Below are 18,645 nucleotides of genomic sequence, written 5' to 3' on the forward strand. Positions count from 1 at the left end.
GTACACAGCAGGTGGGGCTGAAGGGCCTATGGCTAGTAGGGGAACTGATGAAGGAGGGCGACAGGTGGTAGAATTAGGGTCTAGACTATAGTCACCACTCTTTACTGAGATCTACCCTTGCTCACCAGAGTCCACCTCCCCTGGGTCCCACAGACTCTCCACCTCAAGAGAGTAAGGATTCAAATTCAGATGATTTTGTTCAGTATTTCCTTCCTGTAGGTACCTGCACAGCACAGTAAGTGGGCTGTGATCTTTTAAACAGCAAAAACCAAGGGTGTAATCCATTAGTATGTTCTAGGTGGGTAAATCTTAGGGGCTTTCTCAAAGGAGAGCGTAAGTTTTACTTTCTACCACTAAGGCACATTTTCCCCATCCCTTTCTTCAGAGAGGGCTTGCTTGTAGCACCGGCTATCCTGGTAGCTTTGTAGACAAGGCTAGCCATGGAACTCAGAGATCCACCTCTGCCTCCCAAATGCTGGGATCAAAGGTGTGAATCACCTACCTGATCCTAACCCAGGAATTTTAACACAAGAACTTTCAACTATACAAGGGACATATTAACACACCACCAAAATGGTTATACAGCATTTAAGGAACCCAAAAAACAAACAGAAAGCCTGGGTTAAATTTGAGAGAACAATCTGTTATAATGAACCAGAAATACAAGATTCACTGAACAGCTGACAAAATGATTGAACTTAAACCTTCAAGAGGGTCAAATAAAGCCAGTTAAGTGGATTAGATCAAGATTGGTTCTGGACAAACATAGTAACTGCATTTCAGCATGAGCAGCATCTGACACTTTCCCACCCAGTTGGTAACCAGTGTTCCACCCTTGTCTCTTCTGCCACACCAAATAACTCCTTCTATACTAGAAGTGCACAAACCTCTTGGACATGACACAAAGCCAAAAGGAAAGCATAAAAATCTTATTTTAGGGTGGAAATCATACCTGCCCAACTTGGCTTGTCAGCTACCATTTATGCGGTTTCAATGCAGGTAACACCAACTTTAACCAAATCCAAGTTGTTATGTGTAAACCCATTCTGTGGCCCAGTAGCAACACCAATATTTCCAATTTACTACGTTCACTATCAACATAGCAAACACACCTTTAGCTCCAGCTATTAACATGAAGCTTTTAAAGAAGATGCAGAATTCTATCCCAGTGTTAGTGAGAACACTGGCTCCTTCTGGGATCATAAAATGTTCATTAAAATGAACAGAAGAAATATTATAAAATGTCAAGAGTATATGACAGGTGAGGCTGAGGCTGAAAAATTGCTCTACTCACAAGGCCAACGCATTCCTGTTCAAACACAAGTCTGGGTGACTGGATAAACAAGAAAATAAACTCAACCAAATGAAAGGAAATAGGGTTTCATAGAACACAGTATCAAAAAGTAGACGGAACAGACTAAATGCACCAAGTGGTGGCAGGTAAGTCCACACCCTATTGTGACAGGCCCTTCCAGCATCAATCAGGCTTCTCCTGTTTTCTCTCAGTTGTTTTATAGATGTGACTTTAACAAGAGTCTAGCAGGCGGGCAGGCAGGCAGGCTTCAATCATTGGTTTCAGGATCTGTCTGTGCCATGTAGGCATCCAATTCAGCATCCAGGTGTCCTTTAGTTTTCGACATGTATGCATCCAACTGGTTGTCCAGCTGCTCCTTAGTCAATACAGGGCGAGTGAGGGCACCTCTCCCTCGGCCACGACCTCGACCTCTGCCTCCAAAGGCCCCTCTTCCTCGACCTATCATACCCCGACCTGGCCAAATGAGAAGAGGGGGAAAAAAAAAGGCAGTTACACACCAATTTGATGGGTCTTAGAAGAGTGCCCCTTTATAGTTGTGGGCCTAGCTGAGACAAGCTCAAGGAAAGGGAAAAGAGGAGAAATCTGGAAAAAACAAAAAAAAAAGAAACATACTGGGTAAAAGCAACACATGGAAAGCACACACAATGAGTCCCTTTTAAGTATTCCTCTCTAAATGCTACTAAAGAAAAAAAACCTTCCCCTCCCACTTTGAGACAGGGTCTTGTCATGCAGACCAGCTAGCCTTCATCTTAGACTCCTGGGCTGGAGTGTAGCTTGGTCGGTAGGGTGCTTGTCTAGTATGCACGAAGCCCTGGGTTCAATCCTCAGCACCATATAATGGATGCCTGTAATTCTAGTATCTGGGAGGCAAAAGCAGGGGATCAGAATCTAACTTCAAAGCCAGCCAGGGGTACAGGAGGACCTGTCTCAAAAACAAAACAAGAGCCTCCCAGTTCCTGGGATTACAGGTGTGTAGTATTAGCTGAAAAATCTTACACATGAACCTCCCCTAGAACAAAGGAATGACCTAAAGTTTGGGACTTATTGTAAACTCATAATTAAAATATATTATTCTAGTTTGTTAGGAGGCAGTCAAAGGGCACAGAGAATCAAGGGTATTTACATGAAGCTTAACTTGAGACATTATGGACTGTCACCTCATCTGCTCTAAATACATTAGGTCTACTGAAGTGATTTCTTGTATCCAAAGACTGAAGAAACTTAGCTACTTCTCTGACTGGCCACCTTAGGACAACTATTATCTGAGAAGTAATTTCAATTTACTAACCAAACACTCAACTTTCTCAAAAGCAGCTTTAGTTTTTCCTAACCTCTGAAGTCCCTCTCAGAAACCATGTCAATACAATCTGGAAACATTCTATCTTATCCTGAAACCCATATAACCTCCTCCTTCATCCAATAAGGCAAGTGACACATAATGGCAGAGAAGAAAATAAACCTTTGTTATCAAATGTCCATTCCTAAGTTATTCTTCAGTACCTGAAGGACTGTGGATTATGAAGGCCCGCCCCACATTTTAGAAAGAATCAGAAAAAATATCCAGAGGGCTACTAGAGTAAGATGTTTCATGCTATCATTTGTTAGGAGTTTCTTATTTAGCAATAAACCAGAAAGCTCCAATGAAATTTGGTACTAACACCACCATTATTAAACTCTTTTCTAATCTGGTCTGTGAGGTCACAAGACAAAAATCAAGGCACCAAAGCTAAGATTACGAACAACAGTCAGCTGGCTAACTGATAGTAAGTACCACTTCTGACTTTCAACTTTGATCAGTCAAATTGTCTCTGGTTCTTAAGACACAAAGCCTCTGTTAAATTTACCTGGTTTTAAAGGCAACAATAGGTGCTAGGCCTCATCCCACTACCTCACGGTGCTGCTGGACTGAATCTAGTCTCACCCACACTAAGCACGTGCTTCCCACTGAGCTCTATTCTCTGCCTCTTACCATTCTTCTTTGTCTCACTTTTGCATTTCCCCTCTTATTTTTGTTTCTATGGTGTGAGATTGAACCCAGGGCCCACATATGCTAGGTAAGTGTTCTTTACTTCCCTTCATCTTAGTTCTACTTCTCTAAGTTAAACTGGGTTTTGGGCTTTGGGATGGGTGTGTAAAGGTGGTGGTGGTGGTGGCCGCAGGCAGATACAGAAAAAGGAAAAATCCCAAACTGATCATTGCATCATTTTAATACAACTTAAATTCCTAAGAGTATGGAGAAGAATGCCTAAAATGTGACTCTGGAAAATGTACCTGACTCTTAATCCTAACAGATGTTTGCATTATCACCACGTGAATTTAGAAAATAAGCCAGTCTCAAAAAAACGAACAAGACAAACAAACAAGCCTGCCTGTGACTTGAAGCTGTGCAGAAAGGTAGCTCTGAGTTTTGAAGGAAGGAAAATGAGGGAGCTACTCTCTGAAGTTGGTAGCTGACTAACCTCTACCACCGATTCCGCCACGACCCATAGCTCCACGCCCTAGGCCCCCTCTCCCAGGACCTCCACGACCTCGAACACCACCTCTTCTTAAGCCCATTCGGGGAGCTACGGCTCGTCCACCTCGCAGCAGGTTTTGACCTTGGAGAGGAGGCATACAATGTATATGCAGGTAAATCCAAGAGAGACAAAGTAGATCTAACCAAAGGAAGGCGGGTGACGGTTACATAGAATAATTAGTTAATTTTTAGTCTGGGTGGGGCAAACTGCACAGTGTGTGTGAATGGTTAAACAAAACAGCTCTTTATTCAGGCCAGTAATTCTGACCATAAGCTGGGACTCAAGTTCATATGTTTAATAAGTTAACAATCAGATGCCTAGTAATGTGGTAGATTTAAAAATAAATGCTATGATTCTTACTTTCAATACATTTTAAAGGGGGCAAGAGTATTATAAAGGGAACAGTATTCAAAGGGTTTGCTACAGATAGGCAGGCGCTATGGATCGAACTGTCCCCTCTCTTCCAGATTAATCATTTTCAGGACACAGATTAGTCATAGTTAGTCACGACACGGGCCAAAAGACCCACATTTTTTCTCTCTCTTGGTATTGAGGATATTCAACCCAGGGCCTTGCACATGCTAACCACACATTTCTTAAGACTTATTGCTAGAACTTGAATATGCTCTGTTTCAAGCAGCAGCAGGTGTTTTAAAATGGAATGGAGATGACATGGATTACCTGTTGTTATGCAGGTCATAGCCTCCCACCATTGCACATTATCAGAAAAAGGAATGATATTGGTAAAACACATGCAGCAGTACTAAAAATGTGATTTCAAAAGTTATTTATTAAAACAAATCCAGGATTAAAGATGCTAAACAAATGTGTTGATAAGCAGCCCAAGAGAAAGGGAAGAGGATAGAGCCCAGCCATTATCAGATAACAAAACACTGACCTCGGAGTGACATCCCGCCCCTAAGCAGGGTTCTGGTGGCACGTCCCCCACGCAGTCCTCCTCGGGGCAAGCCTCTCTGGATTATGGGTAGGCCTCTTCCTCCAATTGCCCCCCTGGCCAGGGCACCTATGGGCCGGCCTAAACGTGCCTGGATGTTACTCTTACCCAGGCGTTGCTTTAAGCTCTTCTGGAAGAAAAGGTGTTAGAGGACTGAGATCAAAAAAAAAAAAAAGCAAATCAGTGAGATTGGGCCATTTAAAGTACAAGACAAAAGGAGGCAAGTGAGTCGAGTCTCTTGCTGTGAAGGGTATAAGCTTGTAGGTAACGTAAGGATTCTGAATGAAAGACATATTTACCTCAGAACATGGATAAAAGCAGAATGCTTACCCAAAACAAAGGCTCTAAAAGCTTTAGTATGGTCCACAACCATGGCACCAGCACAGATAACCTTAGTGATCTGGCCATTCAAACCACACAGCAGCCACACCTGCTGCTTCTGAGCCAGAGGCTGACAAGGACTCGGCTTCTTCCACACCTGCCCAAGGACTACACTGTTTGCCAGGGCTTACTCCCACACCACAGGAAGTGCATCACATTCTGGGTAAATTTAAATTACAAGTCACTTCAATTCTTGAGACTCAAAGGCAAGACTGACTCCCCAGTCACAGAGACCAGTGTGTTCCAGTTTTTCTTTTGAGTATCTAACTCCAGACGGTCCTTTTTTTTTTAACCTTAAGATGCAAATAAACACAAAAAAGTCAACATTCCTTTCCTTACATTTCTTAAATATTTGTAAAGTCCACATCTCCCACTACTAACAGTTCCCTTAAGCCAGTAGAAGGGTCTTAAACACAAAATTCAACTTCTCTTCATAGTGAGCCTGCCAAACTCATGTTTAAATTAAAACAAGTACCCCAAAGTGCCACACAGGGACAAACTAGAGATAACAATTTTCAATAATTAGTTTCTCCAAAAGACTCTGAAGTTCACACCTCAGAGAATTAGATTTCTTCAAAGGAAAAGGAAACAATGCAGCCTTGAATACAACCAAGGCCCTTGCAATTCTGTTCTTCCAGAAAGCCAGTCAATATTAATGAAAAGCGTGTTCTTGCACACAATTAACTTCCATCACATACTAACAGCAGGGGTATATACAAATCTTTCCATATATGCTTTTCCTGACTTAAGAGCTCTGAGAAAGATCTTGTGGCATTATCATTAGCTTTCCAGCACAAAACCTTCAACTGTTTCCCATTAGAGGAGAAAGGTCCTTAACATTAGACATCTAATAGAGTCAGGGACAACCAACCCTAAAGATCTGTCCTGTCACTCCCCAGTTAGCACAATCATTTTTTTGTGGTGTTGGGCCTAAAGCACATTCCCATGGCAGGCATACTTTAACCCTGAACAGTACCTCCAGATCCTAGAATGCAATTATTAACTCAGGACTTCATTCTCATGCTCAATTACTGACTACACTCATTTCCCTGAGTCTTTTGCTTTGGGAAAGAACTGTATAAGTGTGACGTTCATCTTCATCTGTAGTTGCTACTCCCCTTGGACACTTATGTATACTGATAGTACTACTCAGTTTTACTCTAGAGCTGCACTGTATAAGGTAGCCACTAATTACATATGGCTACTTAAGTTAAAAAAAAATTAAGTTTTTGTTCTAGGTGTGGTGGCACCCACCTTTAAGCCCAGCACTCTGGAGACAAGAACAGGCATAATTTTGTGAGTCTGAAGACACTTTGGTCTACATACAGAATTCCAGCCCAACTGTAGCCACAGAGTGAGACTCTGGTCTCAAAACCACACTACAAAAACAAAACAAAACAAAACAAAACAAAACAAAACTAAACAAAATTTGGGTTGGCCTTGAGCTCATGATCCCATTTGCTGAGATTACAACTGTGTCCCCTTTGTCTAGCCTTAATATTAGTAAAAGAGAAGAAGAAGAAGAAAAAAAAAAGCCCCTCAACTGCAATAGCAACACTCTTTGACAGGTCATGGCCAGTGGACAGACTGATAACATCCCACCAACGAAGCTGTGGGCGCAGCTACTTTAGAGGCTGGACTGTTGAAAGGACCTCTGGCATGGTTTATCAGAGACTCACAATTTTTATTACTTTTGGAAAATGGTGGACCTATGACTTGTTCTCCTGAGTCAGTGATGAACCTGACCACCCCAAGGCTGAAAAGGAGACAAAGCAGAAAGCCTTGCTTATTTTTGGTCAGTGAGCCCAATGGTTCAGGGTGGGGGTGGGTGTTATAAGTGCTGACTCTATGCACAGCCATGCAGTGCTACCAGTTAAAATCCTTACAGTTGCATGGCATCGCCCTCTGGACACCCAGCCACAGCTTGGACATATCGTTCCACAGCCACTGTCCGGACTTGCATATAAAGTCTACGAATGATAAAGAGCAGGTTTTATTTCAGGCCTGAGCAGGATTACCTCTTACTGGAAATGTGAAACAGAACTGACACTTGATTATCCTGTATGCTTGTTCTACCATGCTGATGAAACTAGGTGCTGTTTTTAGCACTGAAAACCTTAGACCAAGGCCATTTATATTCTGCACTTGCAAGAGTAAGATTAATCTAGTTTGTAAACTGTTTTTACAGAGGGCAAAGATTAAGAAAACAAAATTTTTCTCCTGTTTTTTGTTAAGTGGTGAGAACTGAACCCCAGAGCCTTACTCTTGCTAAGCAAGTGCTCTACCATTGAGCAACATTCCTAGACCAAACAAAGATCCTCTATATAAAAATAAAAATGAATACATAAATTATCCTAAGAGCGAGGACCAGAAAAATAATCAGTTAATCCTCATAGATAACACAGGTTACAGAGGTGTCAACCTCCCTAGGAGAAAAGTGTTAAAAAGCTTCTTAACTGGTACCTGCCCAAACTGGCATTCTTTGAATACTTGTTCAGATAAAATTCTGAACAAATTTTTCCCTGAGCCATCTTGTAATCATCCAATACATCCTGACAGCCTTGGTGGCCTGACTGACACAGATGGCAGGACCCATTCTCTCACCTGCTTAAGTTTTAATGCTGCCTGGACAGAGGGTCTATTCTCCATCTGCTGGGCCAGTCTTCTGTTTCTGGCACTGGCTAGCTGCTGCTGCTGCTGCATCGAAGCCCGAATATTCACTGGCATCGGCTGTTTGTTCTTCAGCATATTAGTAAAGCTTCAAGGTCGAACAAAATGGGTGTTTAAATAAAAGCTTTATTATAAAACACTTATTGGCATTTTCATGGCTTGCTAGACCAGGAGATCCAGATCCCATGAACTTTAAGTGGTACATTTGCATCAAGGCTGATGTGGGTTAAAGACTCCTCTGTTTCCACAAACTTGCAAGAATCAGAAACTCAGAAATACAGCCAAGTGCAGCACAGTCAAAAGCGATAACAAGGGCTCAGGTAACAGCTCTTAGAGAAGTGGAAAGCAAGAAAAACACGCATTAAGCAAATATGATGACAAGAAACAGAGAATGCAGTTACAAAGACAAACAAAAATGCCTACATCTTTAGAGAAGGACAAACAGGAGGAAAGACCAGAGCACCTTCAAAGTCCACTGAAATAATATAGACACATAAATTATGGACATTTACTACATTCTAATATTACTTTGTAACACATAAATACAGGTAATTAATATATCACATTCTAAGATGAGCAGAGAAGCACATGTGCTTTAGAAGCAGAAGCAGGTACTAAATGCCTTGGAAGTTCCAGCAGCAACATAATGAAATGGTGAAAGACACCAAACAAATGAAGCTATCAGAAACAAAAACTGCCTTTAAGTACCTTAATTTTTCTTAGTCTCAAATAATCACTTTTTCTAACTCAGGACTTCTTTCGAAAGTTAAATTAGTTCAATCACTAAGAGCCTATGAGGATATTTGATCGTTCCTGTTATGATTAGGCTTAATGGAAGAAAACACACAGCTGTCAAAAGAATGCAAAACAAAACAAACTAAAAAGCAGAATGGGAAGAAAGTGAAATGGAGCAAAGCAAGTGCCTCTTACAAGGCCCAAGAATGATATTCAAGGGCCTTTGGACATAGTCACAGCTTGCTACCTGCCTCTTACAGGCCAGATATAACACTGCTGGCCTTGGACTAGGCAGCGAGCCTATTGCAGCCAAGATATACCATAACATCATGCTGCACCACCCCTGTATCAATGTTAGAAAAAAAATTTGAAGGGAGGGTGTGAGGAGTCTTTTAAAAATATATCCCACCAGGTAAATATTTCAGGTAGCTTAATATAAAAATCTACTGATAAGGGGTTTTGAAACAACCGCCCGATTTGTTTTGTGTACCACATTAGATGCAATTAAGAACAGAGGTCTGTAGCCTTCTGTCATTTAGCTTACAACTGGCTTTTGTGTATTGGACCCCAGGGCCAGTTTAAGTAATGTTTTCTTAGGGAGGAGCTGAAGTTGCTGTTGCTGCCTCACCGCTCATTTAGAGACATCTTGGTGGTGCTTTTTAGCACAACTTTCGGCGCTGACTGTGCAGCCATCTTCAGATCCCGAGAATCTACAAAGGATAATATGCATGACTAAATCAGAATAATGAAGATTGCAATTTCATAAGAAGCAAGGCATTAACCAATAAAAGGCCTAGATTAATGCTTAAGATAATATTAAAATTATTTTAAGAACTTAAATTAGCCTTAGCCTGATGGTAATGGCTTTTAATCGTAGAGCTCAAAAGGCAGAGGCAGGTGGATCTCTGTCTGGTTGAGTGAGGCCAGCCTGGTCTACAGAGTTCCAGGATAGCCAAAGCTACATAGAGAAATCCTGTGAGTGGGCTATGAGATGTGTGTTAAGTTTATATGACAGTTAATCTCAATTTATCAGAACTTCAAAGCTCCAGGATGGAGAACATCTGCCAAAGTCTCCAAAATGGCAGAATCAGATGTAGACAAATCCTAGGAGCTTGGCTTTCAATCTAAAACAGTCCTTTTCAGCCAAGGAATGTTAAAAAAGAAAAAGAAGCTGGGTGTGGTGGCACTGGCCTTTAATCCCAGCACTCAGGGAGGCAGAGCCAACCGGATGACTTGAGTTCACTGCCAGCCTGGTCTAAGAGTTCAGAACAAACAAGGCTACACAGGAAACCCCATCTCAAAAACACTAAAGGGAGAGGGAGAAAAAAAAAAAAAAAAAGAAAGAAAGAAAAAGAAAGACCCCAAACCAAACTAAACCCCCAGATCAATTAAACTACAATCTGGCCATGAATGGGGAGCGACAGCAACTGGGGTTGGTGGTGCATCTTAGATGTCTATAGAAAGCTGAGGGCCACGGATCTCTAGGCAAACGCAGGAGCTGGGAATACAGCTCAGTATTAGAGCGCTTGTCTAGCACCGATGAATCCCTAAATTCAATTCCCAGCAATGAAAGGAGCAGTATAACAGGCTGAGGGCACCATAGTGGGTTACACTATGACATTGTGAGGCCCTAACTCTCACACACCACTCAAAACAGAAGAAATGCTTAGCTTAAAAACCGATTCTGATGGGCTCGGCGCACACCTGTGATCCCAGCACTCGGGGAGGCAGAGGTGGTCGGATCTCGTGGGTTCGAGGCCAGCCTGGTCTATAAATCGAGTCCAGGACAGCCTAGGCTACATTAGGGAAATGCTGTCTCAAAAAACCAAACCAACCAAACAAACAAAAAAACCTAACAACAAAAACCGATTCTCAACTCCAAATGTAAGTGGAGCTCTAGTAAGACACGGCTGGGAAAAGACAGAAAAGGTTTTCTAAATGGGTATTCAATCTGAGAGTTTTGTCACGAGCACTCCACAAAATTTAACCATTGACAGACCTGGTGGCACATACTGGAGAGGGGCTGAGGCAAGACGGTCACAAGCTCAAGGCGAGCCTGGGTGTTAACTGAAGAGACCCTGTCTTAAACTAAAGCTATTAATTTTTTAAAGGCTGAGGATGTTAACTCAGGGCGCTTGCCTGGCCAGAGCAGGATTTTGGGTTCAATTTCGGTGTCGCAAAAACAAACACACAACGCTGTCGTTAAATCTGGTAGTGCTTATTCAACCTCCGCCTCATCCTCATCTTCCCCAGACTCCCCCCACCCCCCCGCAACTCCGTCAGCCGCCTGTTTCCGTTGTTATCCCCATCAAACGCTATTCCGGGGGCGAGGCTTGGGCTCCGAGGTCGGGCACTTGTCTAGATGGGGAGGACCCTGGATTCGAGGCCCAGCGCCCGCCGAAAAGCCAAAACCAAACCACAACCACCACACAAGCCAACCAAAACCAGTACCAACAACCCCGCTGGCTGGCCGCGGTTCCGGCGCAGCCTCCGCCTCCCGGCTCCGCCCCCTCCCCGGCCTGCGCACACCTCATGGCCGTCCACAGCGGCCCCCCGCGCCGCCGTGGCCCGCGCCCCCGCCCCCGCTTGCACCCCGGACACTCACCGAAGGAGACGGACGCCAGCGCTCCTCCCGGGGCTGCCACCACGGCTGCGGAGGGCGGGCCGGGGACCGGCCGAACCTGAGCTGACGGCGGGGCGCTCGGTTTAGCTAGCTGGGCGGTTGGGTTAGGTGCGGAAGCGGTAGTCTGGGAGGCTCCCTCGCGGTGGATTGATTATCTAGCCGGCCGATTCTTCTGCTCGTCAGGCCTGCCCTTTCCTGCCTTTCGTCTGTGCCACCGCAGCCGGCGCCGCCAACTCCCGCTTGGTGTCCAAAACAAAATGGCTGCCAGGCCCACCGGTGCAGCGTGACTGGCTAAAATGGCGCCGACGGGCTTGCGTCACTGCGCGCGCACACTGGGGCGTGGCCAAATGAGTTCTTTGGCCTGCGCAGGGCTCCCCGCGGACTCTGGCAAAGGTCCCTTAAGTTACGTGGAGTGCTTCGCCCGTGGGGGCGTGGTCAGTGACCTTAATCGCTATATAGGATCCAGTCTGGTGGGGTTCTCTGGTTTGCAAAAGAGCAGCTTAGGTGTGATTGGAAGCAGTGTTTGTATTTTGTTACCTCCCATCCCCAAGCTAAAGACGAGTGTAAAAAGTCTTTATTAGGGCCTCAGAGCCTGGGTGATTCTCTCTGTCCTCAAAGCTATTTGTGGTGTTTGCTTGCTTTTCGAGGTAGGGTGTTTCTGTAGAAACTTCAGACTCACAAAGATCCGTCTTCTGACTCTCCTCCCCATAATTTCCACATGCTTTTATGTAGACTTCTACTAGACGATGTGGCTACTTTCAGGGTGGGTCTTCTCAACGCAAGTAAAGCATATATGTCACAGGTGTCCCCGGCTGCTTGGTTAATTCAAGATGCAGTCAAAGTTGACAACAAAGATTAGTCGTCACACAGAATGTCTCACTCTGGAGCCCAGGCTAGCCTTGAACCCCTAGAGATCCTCTTGCTTCTGCCTCAGAGGGCTGATGTTAAAAGTGTATCCCACCATGCTTAATTAGAGGCTGTCCCCCAAGCTATGCTGGGTATTGAACTAAATCTCCCCCCAACCCAGGCCCTGTTTTCGGAACTGTAAATAGCTCTAAAGCCTGACTTTGATGTGTTTTTTTTTTTTCACTTGTTATTTGTTTGTTTGTTGTTTTGTTTTTTGAAACAGGGTTTCTCTGTGTAGCCCTAGCTGTCCTGGAACTCTCTGTAGACCAGTTTGGCCTCTGAACTCAGAGATCCACTTGCCTCTGCCTCCTGAGCACTGGGATTAAAGGTGTGTGCCACCATTCCCAGCTCATGGTATTCTTCTTGAGGCTGAGGATTTAGGACTCAAATAAAGGGCTATAAAAGGGCTCAAATGTTTGAGGGATGAATACATTTTCAACTTTTTCACTGCCCCATGTGCTCATCAGGACTTCCTGGCGGTATGTGATGATTGGAGGCTGTTTTCCTTGCTGGATTTTACTTAGCTGAGGGTAAGAATCTTACTTACTTATCTCCAGTTCTTACATAATGTCTAGCAATGGTGGGACATCAGTAAACACTGAATGAAGGTTGGAATTTTTTTTTTTTTTTTTTTGAGACAAGGGCTCTATAATGTAGCTCTGGCTGTTCTGGAACTCCCTATGTAGACCTGGCTGGCCTGGAACTCACAGAGATTCACCCACCCCTGCCAAGTGTTGGGTTAAATGACCATGGTGTGTGCAACCATATCTAGCTTTCTTCAGGTTTTGTTTTGGTCTTTGTTTTCAAGACAGGGTTTCTTTGTGTAGCCTTGATAGCTTGGACTCGCTTTGTAGACCAGGCTGGCCTCAAACTCACAGTGATCTGCCTGCATCTGCCTCCCTGAGTGCTGGGATTATGGGTGTGTGTTACCGTGTTCCAATTTTCTTCAGTGTTTTTGATGGCTTGCTTGTTTCTGTTTTTGGAGACAAGATCTGCCTATGTAGTATAAGCTGGCTTAGAACTCAAAATCTTCCTGCCTCATCCTTTAAGTGTTGGTATTACCAGTTGTTCATACAAGTCCTCAAGAAGCCAATGATACTTGGATTTCCGCTAAAACTTTGGACCCCTGTATTTCTGGGTCTTGAGTGTTCCTTACATAAGCTCTAATGTAGGTAAACTCTCCGAGATAAGGAGTTTTGGGTTTGAGCACTCTTTATTCACACATACTCAACCCAGAGGATACAGACATTGACAGTTGGTGAGAGAGAAGACTTTATTAAAATCTGCCACTCTTGCGCCCTTAGTGCATGTTGGAACTGGGCAAGGATGGGGACCTAGGGTGGTACAGTTCGGGTGAGGAGAAGGCAGGATAAAGGGGATGCCTTGACAAGTTGGAGAGGAAGGGCGCTGTTAACTAGGGCTGTGTGCTCAACTGTTCTCCCAGAAGAAGTTGTTACAAGCCACAGTGAGAGCGGCCACGAGCACGACATACTCCTTGAAGTCCACCTCTCCATCTCCATTTTCATCTAGTTCCTTCATTACCTTGTCCACAGCATCTGGGTCCTTCTGGACCTGTGGGAGGAGGAGAGGGAAGTGGGTACCACCAAGTTGGAGCCAGCATAGTGGTTTAGGAGGGCAGAGGTGGGCATGTTAGAGACTGGTATTTAATTATGGGAGTCTTCTGCAGCCCTAAAGACTGGTGAGCTCCTGTTGCCTACAGAACCAAGCAGAATGAGTATTAACATCAGCTGTCATACATGACTGTCTACAATGTGACAAGTACTACACTAGGGGCCTTACAGGCTTTGTTTTAGTTAATTAAAAACAAAAAAAATCATGTTAGGGCAAAATGGCATATCTCTTTTTTTCCCAGCACTCAGTGGGGGAGAGAAGCAGGTAGATCCATGTGAGTTCAAGGCCAGCCTGGTCTACATAGCAGATTCCATGCCAGCTGGGGTTACATAATGAGACCCTGTTTCAAACGACCCCAGTGTTTGCCATGTGACCCAGGCTGGTCTAGAACCTGAGGTCTTTCTGGGTCTGCATTGTGAGTGCCAGCATTACAGGTGTGTGCCACCAACCCTGTAATCTTTATTACTAACACAAATAATGTATGAGTTATTCCCACTACTTCCGTTATAGAGAAGAGACAAATTGGCCGCTGGGGTATAAACAAAAGTTACGCAGCATGGAACCTTAGCAGGGCCACAGCTTGAGTGAAGCCTAACAAAGGTTCTGGAGGTTTGGATGTGGTCCCTGTCAGCATCTTTTTCCTACTTCCCTGCATCCTCCAGCCAAATGAAGCCACTGGGTGTACTTTCCACCCTTCCTCCCATGCTTCTCTTCATGTGGATGCCTCCCATAATGTCTTAGTTTACCCCCAGCCTTCCAGTGGGCACCCAGGGCTCAAATGCCCCCTTAGTAGAGAAGTCATGTGACATCAGAGTACTCATCTCAATTCTTTGGTTGCCTCTGCTAAGGTTTTGTATTTTTTTTCTTTTTTTTTTTTTAATAAGGGTTTCTCTGTGTAAAGGTCACCACTACCACACCGCTGGCTTCCAGCCCTACTTAAAAAAAAGTTCTCACGGATGTGGTGGCACCCTAGTGTTTTGAAGGCAGATGCAGGTTGGTCTTTGTGAGTTTAAGGCCAGCCTGGTCTACGTAGTTAGAACTAGGCCAGGCAGGCAAGCAGGACTGGTAAAACCTTGTCTCCAAAAAAAAAAGTTCACTGGGCTTAGCAGCACATGACTTTGATCCCAGCACATGGGAGGCAGAAGCAGGGGAATCTCTGAGTTCCAGCCCAGAGCCATGCAGTGAGACCATGTCTCAAAAAATTTTTTTATTGATTTATTTATTCTTGTGTGTGTGAGCGAGCATGCACATACCAAGGTGCTCTTGTGGAGACCAGAGGACAGTTTGTGGAAGTCAATTCTCTGTTTTCACCATGAGGGTCCAAATTCAGGTTGTTATCTTTGGTGGCACATCCCTTTACCTGCTGAGCGACTCACAAGTCTTTTTTTTTTTTTTTTTTTGAGACAGTCTCACTTTGTAGTTCTGGCTGCCCTGGAACTCACTGTGTAGTCCAGAATGGCTTCAAATGCATGATCATTCTCCTGCTTATGTCTCTCAAGTGTTGGGATTACAGGTGAGAGCTTCCATGCTTAACTTACTGGTTTATTTATTTACTTTGAAGATTTGTTGATTTATTATTTATACAGTATTCTGCAGGCCAGAAGAGGGCACCAGATCTCACTATAAATGGTTGTGAGCCACCATGTGGTTGCTGGGAATTGAACTCAGGACCTCTGAAAGAGGAGCCAATGCTCTTAACCTCTGAGCCATCTCTCTAGTATTTAATTATTTTTTAATTTAAAACTTTTTGCCTGTCACAGTGGTGCATGCAGGCGATCCCAGCACCGTGGGAGGCAGAGGCAGGCAGATCTCTGTGAATTTTAGACCAGCCTGTCTACAAAGTGAGTCCAGGACAGCCTAAGCTACACAGAGAAACCCTGTCTTGAAGAACAAAAAAACAAAACCAAGCAATCAAACGAATAAAAGAAACCTTCTTCCTTCCTTCCTTCTTTCCTTCCTTCCTTCTTTCCTTTCTTCCTTCCTTCCTTCCTTCCTTCCTTCCTTTCTTTCTTTCTTTCTTCCTTTCTTTCCTTCTTTCCTTGAGACAGAGTCTCACTATATAGACCAGGGTGGCCTCAAAATTGTACAAATTGTTGGCTCTGCCTCCCAAGTGCTGGGATTAAAGGCATGCATCACAAGGCTGGGCCTTAATTTAACCAAAAAACTTTTTTTTGAAACAAGGTCTCACATAGTCCATGCTGGCGCTGAATTCCTGCTCCTCCTGCCTTTTTCCTTCTGTAGTGCTAGGATGAAGCTATATGCTGCTGTGCTCTTCATGGCTCCATCTTATGCAGTGGGTAGTGTCACTGATGAATCTGCAGAGTCTGGTATTAACAGGGGGTCAGTACACTAGGGCATTTTGGCTTTTCCAGGGAGGAGATTGGGGAGCCTGGACAACCTAGTTCAGACTGGAAGAGGAGGATGGGCTGAGCTGAGGGCTGAGGCAGGGACCTGTCAGAGGTGCCCACCCCCTTCCTCCACCCTCTACCTCAACCTTCTGCTTACATCCAGGAAGCCGGAGAGTTCAGTTTGTAGCAGGTCTTTCAACTCCTTCTTGCTCAGTTTATATTTGTCCCCTTCCTTGCCCGAATGGGCATGGAAGACGTTGATGAGGGTCTCCATGGCAGTCTCCAGCTCAGAGCCCATTTCAGCAGCACACCTACCCAGCCCCACCTAAGGGAAGTGAAGTGTCAATCAGGTTCAGGAGCTCTAGGGTCCTCAGATAAGGGAATCCTCAGGCCTGGCCCTGGTTTCCCAGCTCAGACAGCTACAAGATGGGACCCTCCTCAACGTTATCTTTCATTGAGATTTTGTGATGTGAGAGAAACCCTGTCACACCTAAGTCCAGTCCAGCATTCTGGATCCCTCCATCACTTCCCAGCCAGAGGGAGTCAGGGATGGTCATGAGATGAAGCAAGAGGAACTGGGCTGTCTTCAGAAGTCTTCAAAAGACACATGCAGTGACTGGCTCCTGGCTGCCTGGGCAGAGACTTAGGGTTGGGGGTGGGCTATGCGTGGACACAGGACCAGGCAGGCTTCTAGCTCTATATTTACCTTCTGGCACTGTCACAGTCAAGCTTTGCTGTGGGTACTAAGTCTCTGATGCCCACACAGGAGAAGTCTGGTATTTTTGGTGAGCTGATGGAGGAGTGGTGGTGATGGGGGGGTTGGTAAGAGTTGGTGTTGGTGTGGAGGGGAGCCACACTGCTAAGTGACCCTTGCTCTTTAGGCACAAAGGATTAAGCCCAGGTCCTTTTGGCTGGATCTCCATCTTTCTGGGCCTGGAATTTACTTATTTATAACACCACACATTCTACAGCCATAGCTGTGCTGGAACTAGCTCTGGCTGGTCCTCAACTTTTGGCAATTCAGTCTCCATGCCCAAGATACCCTTGCCTGGCTCCCCTCTCTCCCAGCATTTCATTTTGGCTTTTCTGGGGGTATGCTTCCCATGACCTCCTAGTCTAGTCCTCTTATCTGCAAAATTATCCATTCCAATCACATAGGTAGAAGCTGAGGGAAATGTCTGAGGTTTTCCCTTGGACACAAAGATTCTAAGGAGGAACCTACCTAAAGGCTTTGTCCCTGAAGCTATCTATTCCTGCCTCAGGCCAGTTCTGTTTCAGTAGCTCCAGTGGGAGCAGGATAGGGCTGGTTTGTGTTAGATAAAGGCTGAATGCATGGGTCATTTGGGTTCCACGGGCCCGGTGAGAGCAGAAGAATGGAGAGGTCTATGGAGAAAAGACTACCATGCTAGGGCCCTGAGTCCTCTGGCCGGGGGAGGGTCGTGCCTTCCCCAGGCTCAGGGCAGCTCGGGTATCTCAGATCAGGTGTCCTCATCCTTCCTCACCACTGGGTATACTGGACAATGGGTCCTGATTAGATGACATCCCAACTCTTCAATGGAGCCCTTGTGACTGTCACCTGAACTCCAGTCACAAGAAGTTAGTTGTCACAGAGATGAGGGGAGAGAGAACCCAAGCTGAGCTGATCAAAGGGATAAGGAAGGGATCTGAGTGGCTCTGGTTACCCTTCCCATCTCGGAGAGAGGGCTCCTGGAGGTTACCTGGAGTCCTTCAGCAGCTTGGAATTTTATGGAGGGGAGGTCCTAGGGGCTAAGCAGAGGGAAAACAAAGAGGAAAAAATTAGGAGAGAGTGGAGCAGGGGCAAGCTGAGAAAAGGGGGGTAGAGAGGAGATCTTGAGAAGGCAGGGATGGGACAGGGTTCACTGCCACAGACCCCCTTCTTGATGCTCTCACATGGCTTATGCTCTGCTGCTCGGAGGATTCCCTGGGCTCTGGTTCTTAAAAGGCAGCCACTGGCTGGAGCATCCTTTCTTATGCTCACCCTAAAGGAGCAGGGCTGTGTCCCATCCCTCCCCATACCTAGAGCCTGGGGTACTTAGCAGGAGACACAGAGTTCTGTGTGGAAGGACATGGTACCTTGGAAGCTGCCTGGCACCTCATTCACCAGTCGCCCAGCTCTCTGACCTTCCCTCAGCTCCTCTCACTACTTTCCAAACTTTATTTCCCCTAGATCTGGACACTGCTCTTTCCCTTGGCTGATTGCTCCCAAGCCCTCTAGAAACCACAGTATCTTTTCTCAGGACTCTTGGGGTCCTACTGATGCCCCGTTCCCTCCATGCTGGCTAAGCCAGGGACTTATCCTAAGCAGGGTAGGATACTCACGGTTGGCCTTGGCCTGAAGTGGGAGCAGGTTCTGAACAGACAGGCAGGCTGTAAATGCGGCCTCTGGAGAGGTGTGGGGAGACCTGGCTTTAACTGTCCTCCCTTAAGGACCCTCCTCCGGAAAGGCTCCACCCTGTCAGAAAGGACACCCAGAGGGCTAGGGACCAGGAGTGGACAGAGGCGCCCTCTGTCTCCCGGGCTGGCGGGAATGGGCTGCCCTGTGT

The 18,645-nt window shown here is 45.4% G+C and overlaps 2 protein-coding genes across 6 annotated transcripts; both read right to left on the reverse strand.

Moving 5' to 3' along the window:
• Nucleotides 1–622: 622 nt before the first annotated feature.
• On the reverse strand, nt 623–11,502 carry Chtop (chromatin target of PRMT1). Of its 4 annotated transcripts, none has more exons than XM_021646730.2 (6): nt 11,178–11,499; nt 9,201–9,282; nt 7,772–7,925; nt 4,730–4,913; nt 3,775–3,912; nt 623–1,768 (listed from the first exon to the last, which is right to left on the reverse strand). In XM_021646730.2, the coding sequence occupies exons 2-6, from the start codon at nt 9,263–9,265 to the stop codon at nt 1,563–1,565; spliced, it is 747 nt and encodes a 248-aa protein (XP_021502405.1). In that variant the 5' UTR covers nt 9,266–9,282; nt 11,178–11,499; the 3' UTR covers nt 623–1,562. The 4 variants fall into 4 exon arrangements, with proteins under 4 accessions (XP_021502405.1, XP_021502404.1, XP_021502408.1 ...); XM_021646729.2 differs by having other exon boundaries at nt 4,730–4,916; nt 11,178–11,498; XM_021646733.2 differs by lacking the exon at nt 3,775–3,912 and having other exon boundaries at nt 11,178–11,502.
• A 1,847-nt stretch (nt 11,503–13,349) lies between these two features.
• S100a1 (S100 calcium binding protein A1) lies at nt 13,350–18,587 on the reverse strand. Of its 2 annotated transcripts, XM_021646723.2 has the most exons (4): nt 18,422–18,561; nt 17,800–17,848; nt 16,239–16,406; nt 13,350–13,673 (listed from the first exon to the last, which is right to left on the reverse strand). In XM_021646723.2, exons 3-4 carry the CDS (start codon nt 16,377–16,379, stop codon nt 13,530–13,532), a joined length of 285 nt encoding a protein of 94 aa, XP_021502398.1. In that variant the 5' UTR covers nt 16,380–16,406; nt 17,800–17,848; nt 18,422–18,561; the 3' UTR covers nt 13,350–13,529. The 2 variants fall into 2 exon arrangements, with proteins under 2 accessions (XP_021502398.1, XP_021502399.1); XM_021646724.2 differs by lacking the exon at nt 17,800–17,848 and having other exon boundaries at nt 18,422–18,587.
• Between the last annotated feature and the right edge of the window lie 58 nt (nt 18,588–18,645).

This window comes from Meriones unguiculatus, chromosome 1 (genome assembly GCF_030254825.1).
Source record: "Meriones unguiculatus strain TT.TT164.6M chromosome 1, Bangor_MerUng_6.1, whole genome shotgun sequence".
Lineage (NCBI taxonomy): Eukaryota > Metazoa > Chordata > Mammalia > Rodentia > Muridae > Meriones > Meriones unguiculatus.

Bases quoted from the DNA above. Each gene is read 5' to 3' on its own strand.
- S100a1 (XM_021646724.2), bottom strand. From the start codon at position 16,379: ATGGGCTCTGAGCTGGAGACTGCCATGGAGACCCTCATCAACGTCTTC. The intron at 13,674-16,238 runs GTAAGCAGAAGG...CTCCTCCCACAG, and splicing joins AACTCTCCGGCTTCCTGGAT to GTCCAGAAGGACCCAGATGC.
- Chtop (XM_021646729.2), bottom strand. From the start codon at position 9,265: ATGGCTGCACAGTCAGCGCCGAAAGTTGTGCTAAAAAGCACCACCAAG. The intron at 7,926-9,200 runs GTGAGGCAGCAA...TCGACCTTGAAG, and splicing joins AAGATGTCTCTAAATGAGCG to CTTTACTAATATGCTGAAGA. The intron at 3,913-4,729 runs GTCAGTGTTTTG...CTCCTCTCCAAG, and splicing joins GGGCGGGATGTCACTCCGAG to GTCAAAACCTGCTGCGAGGT.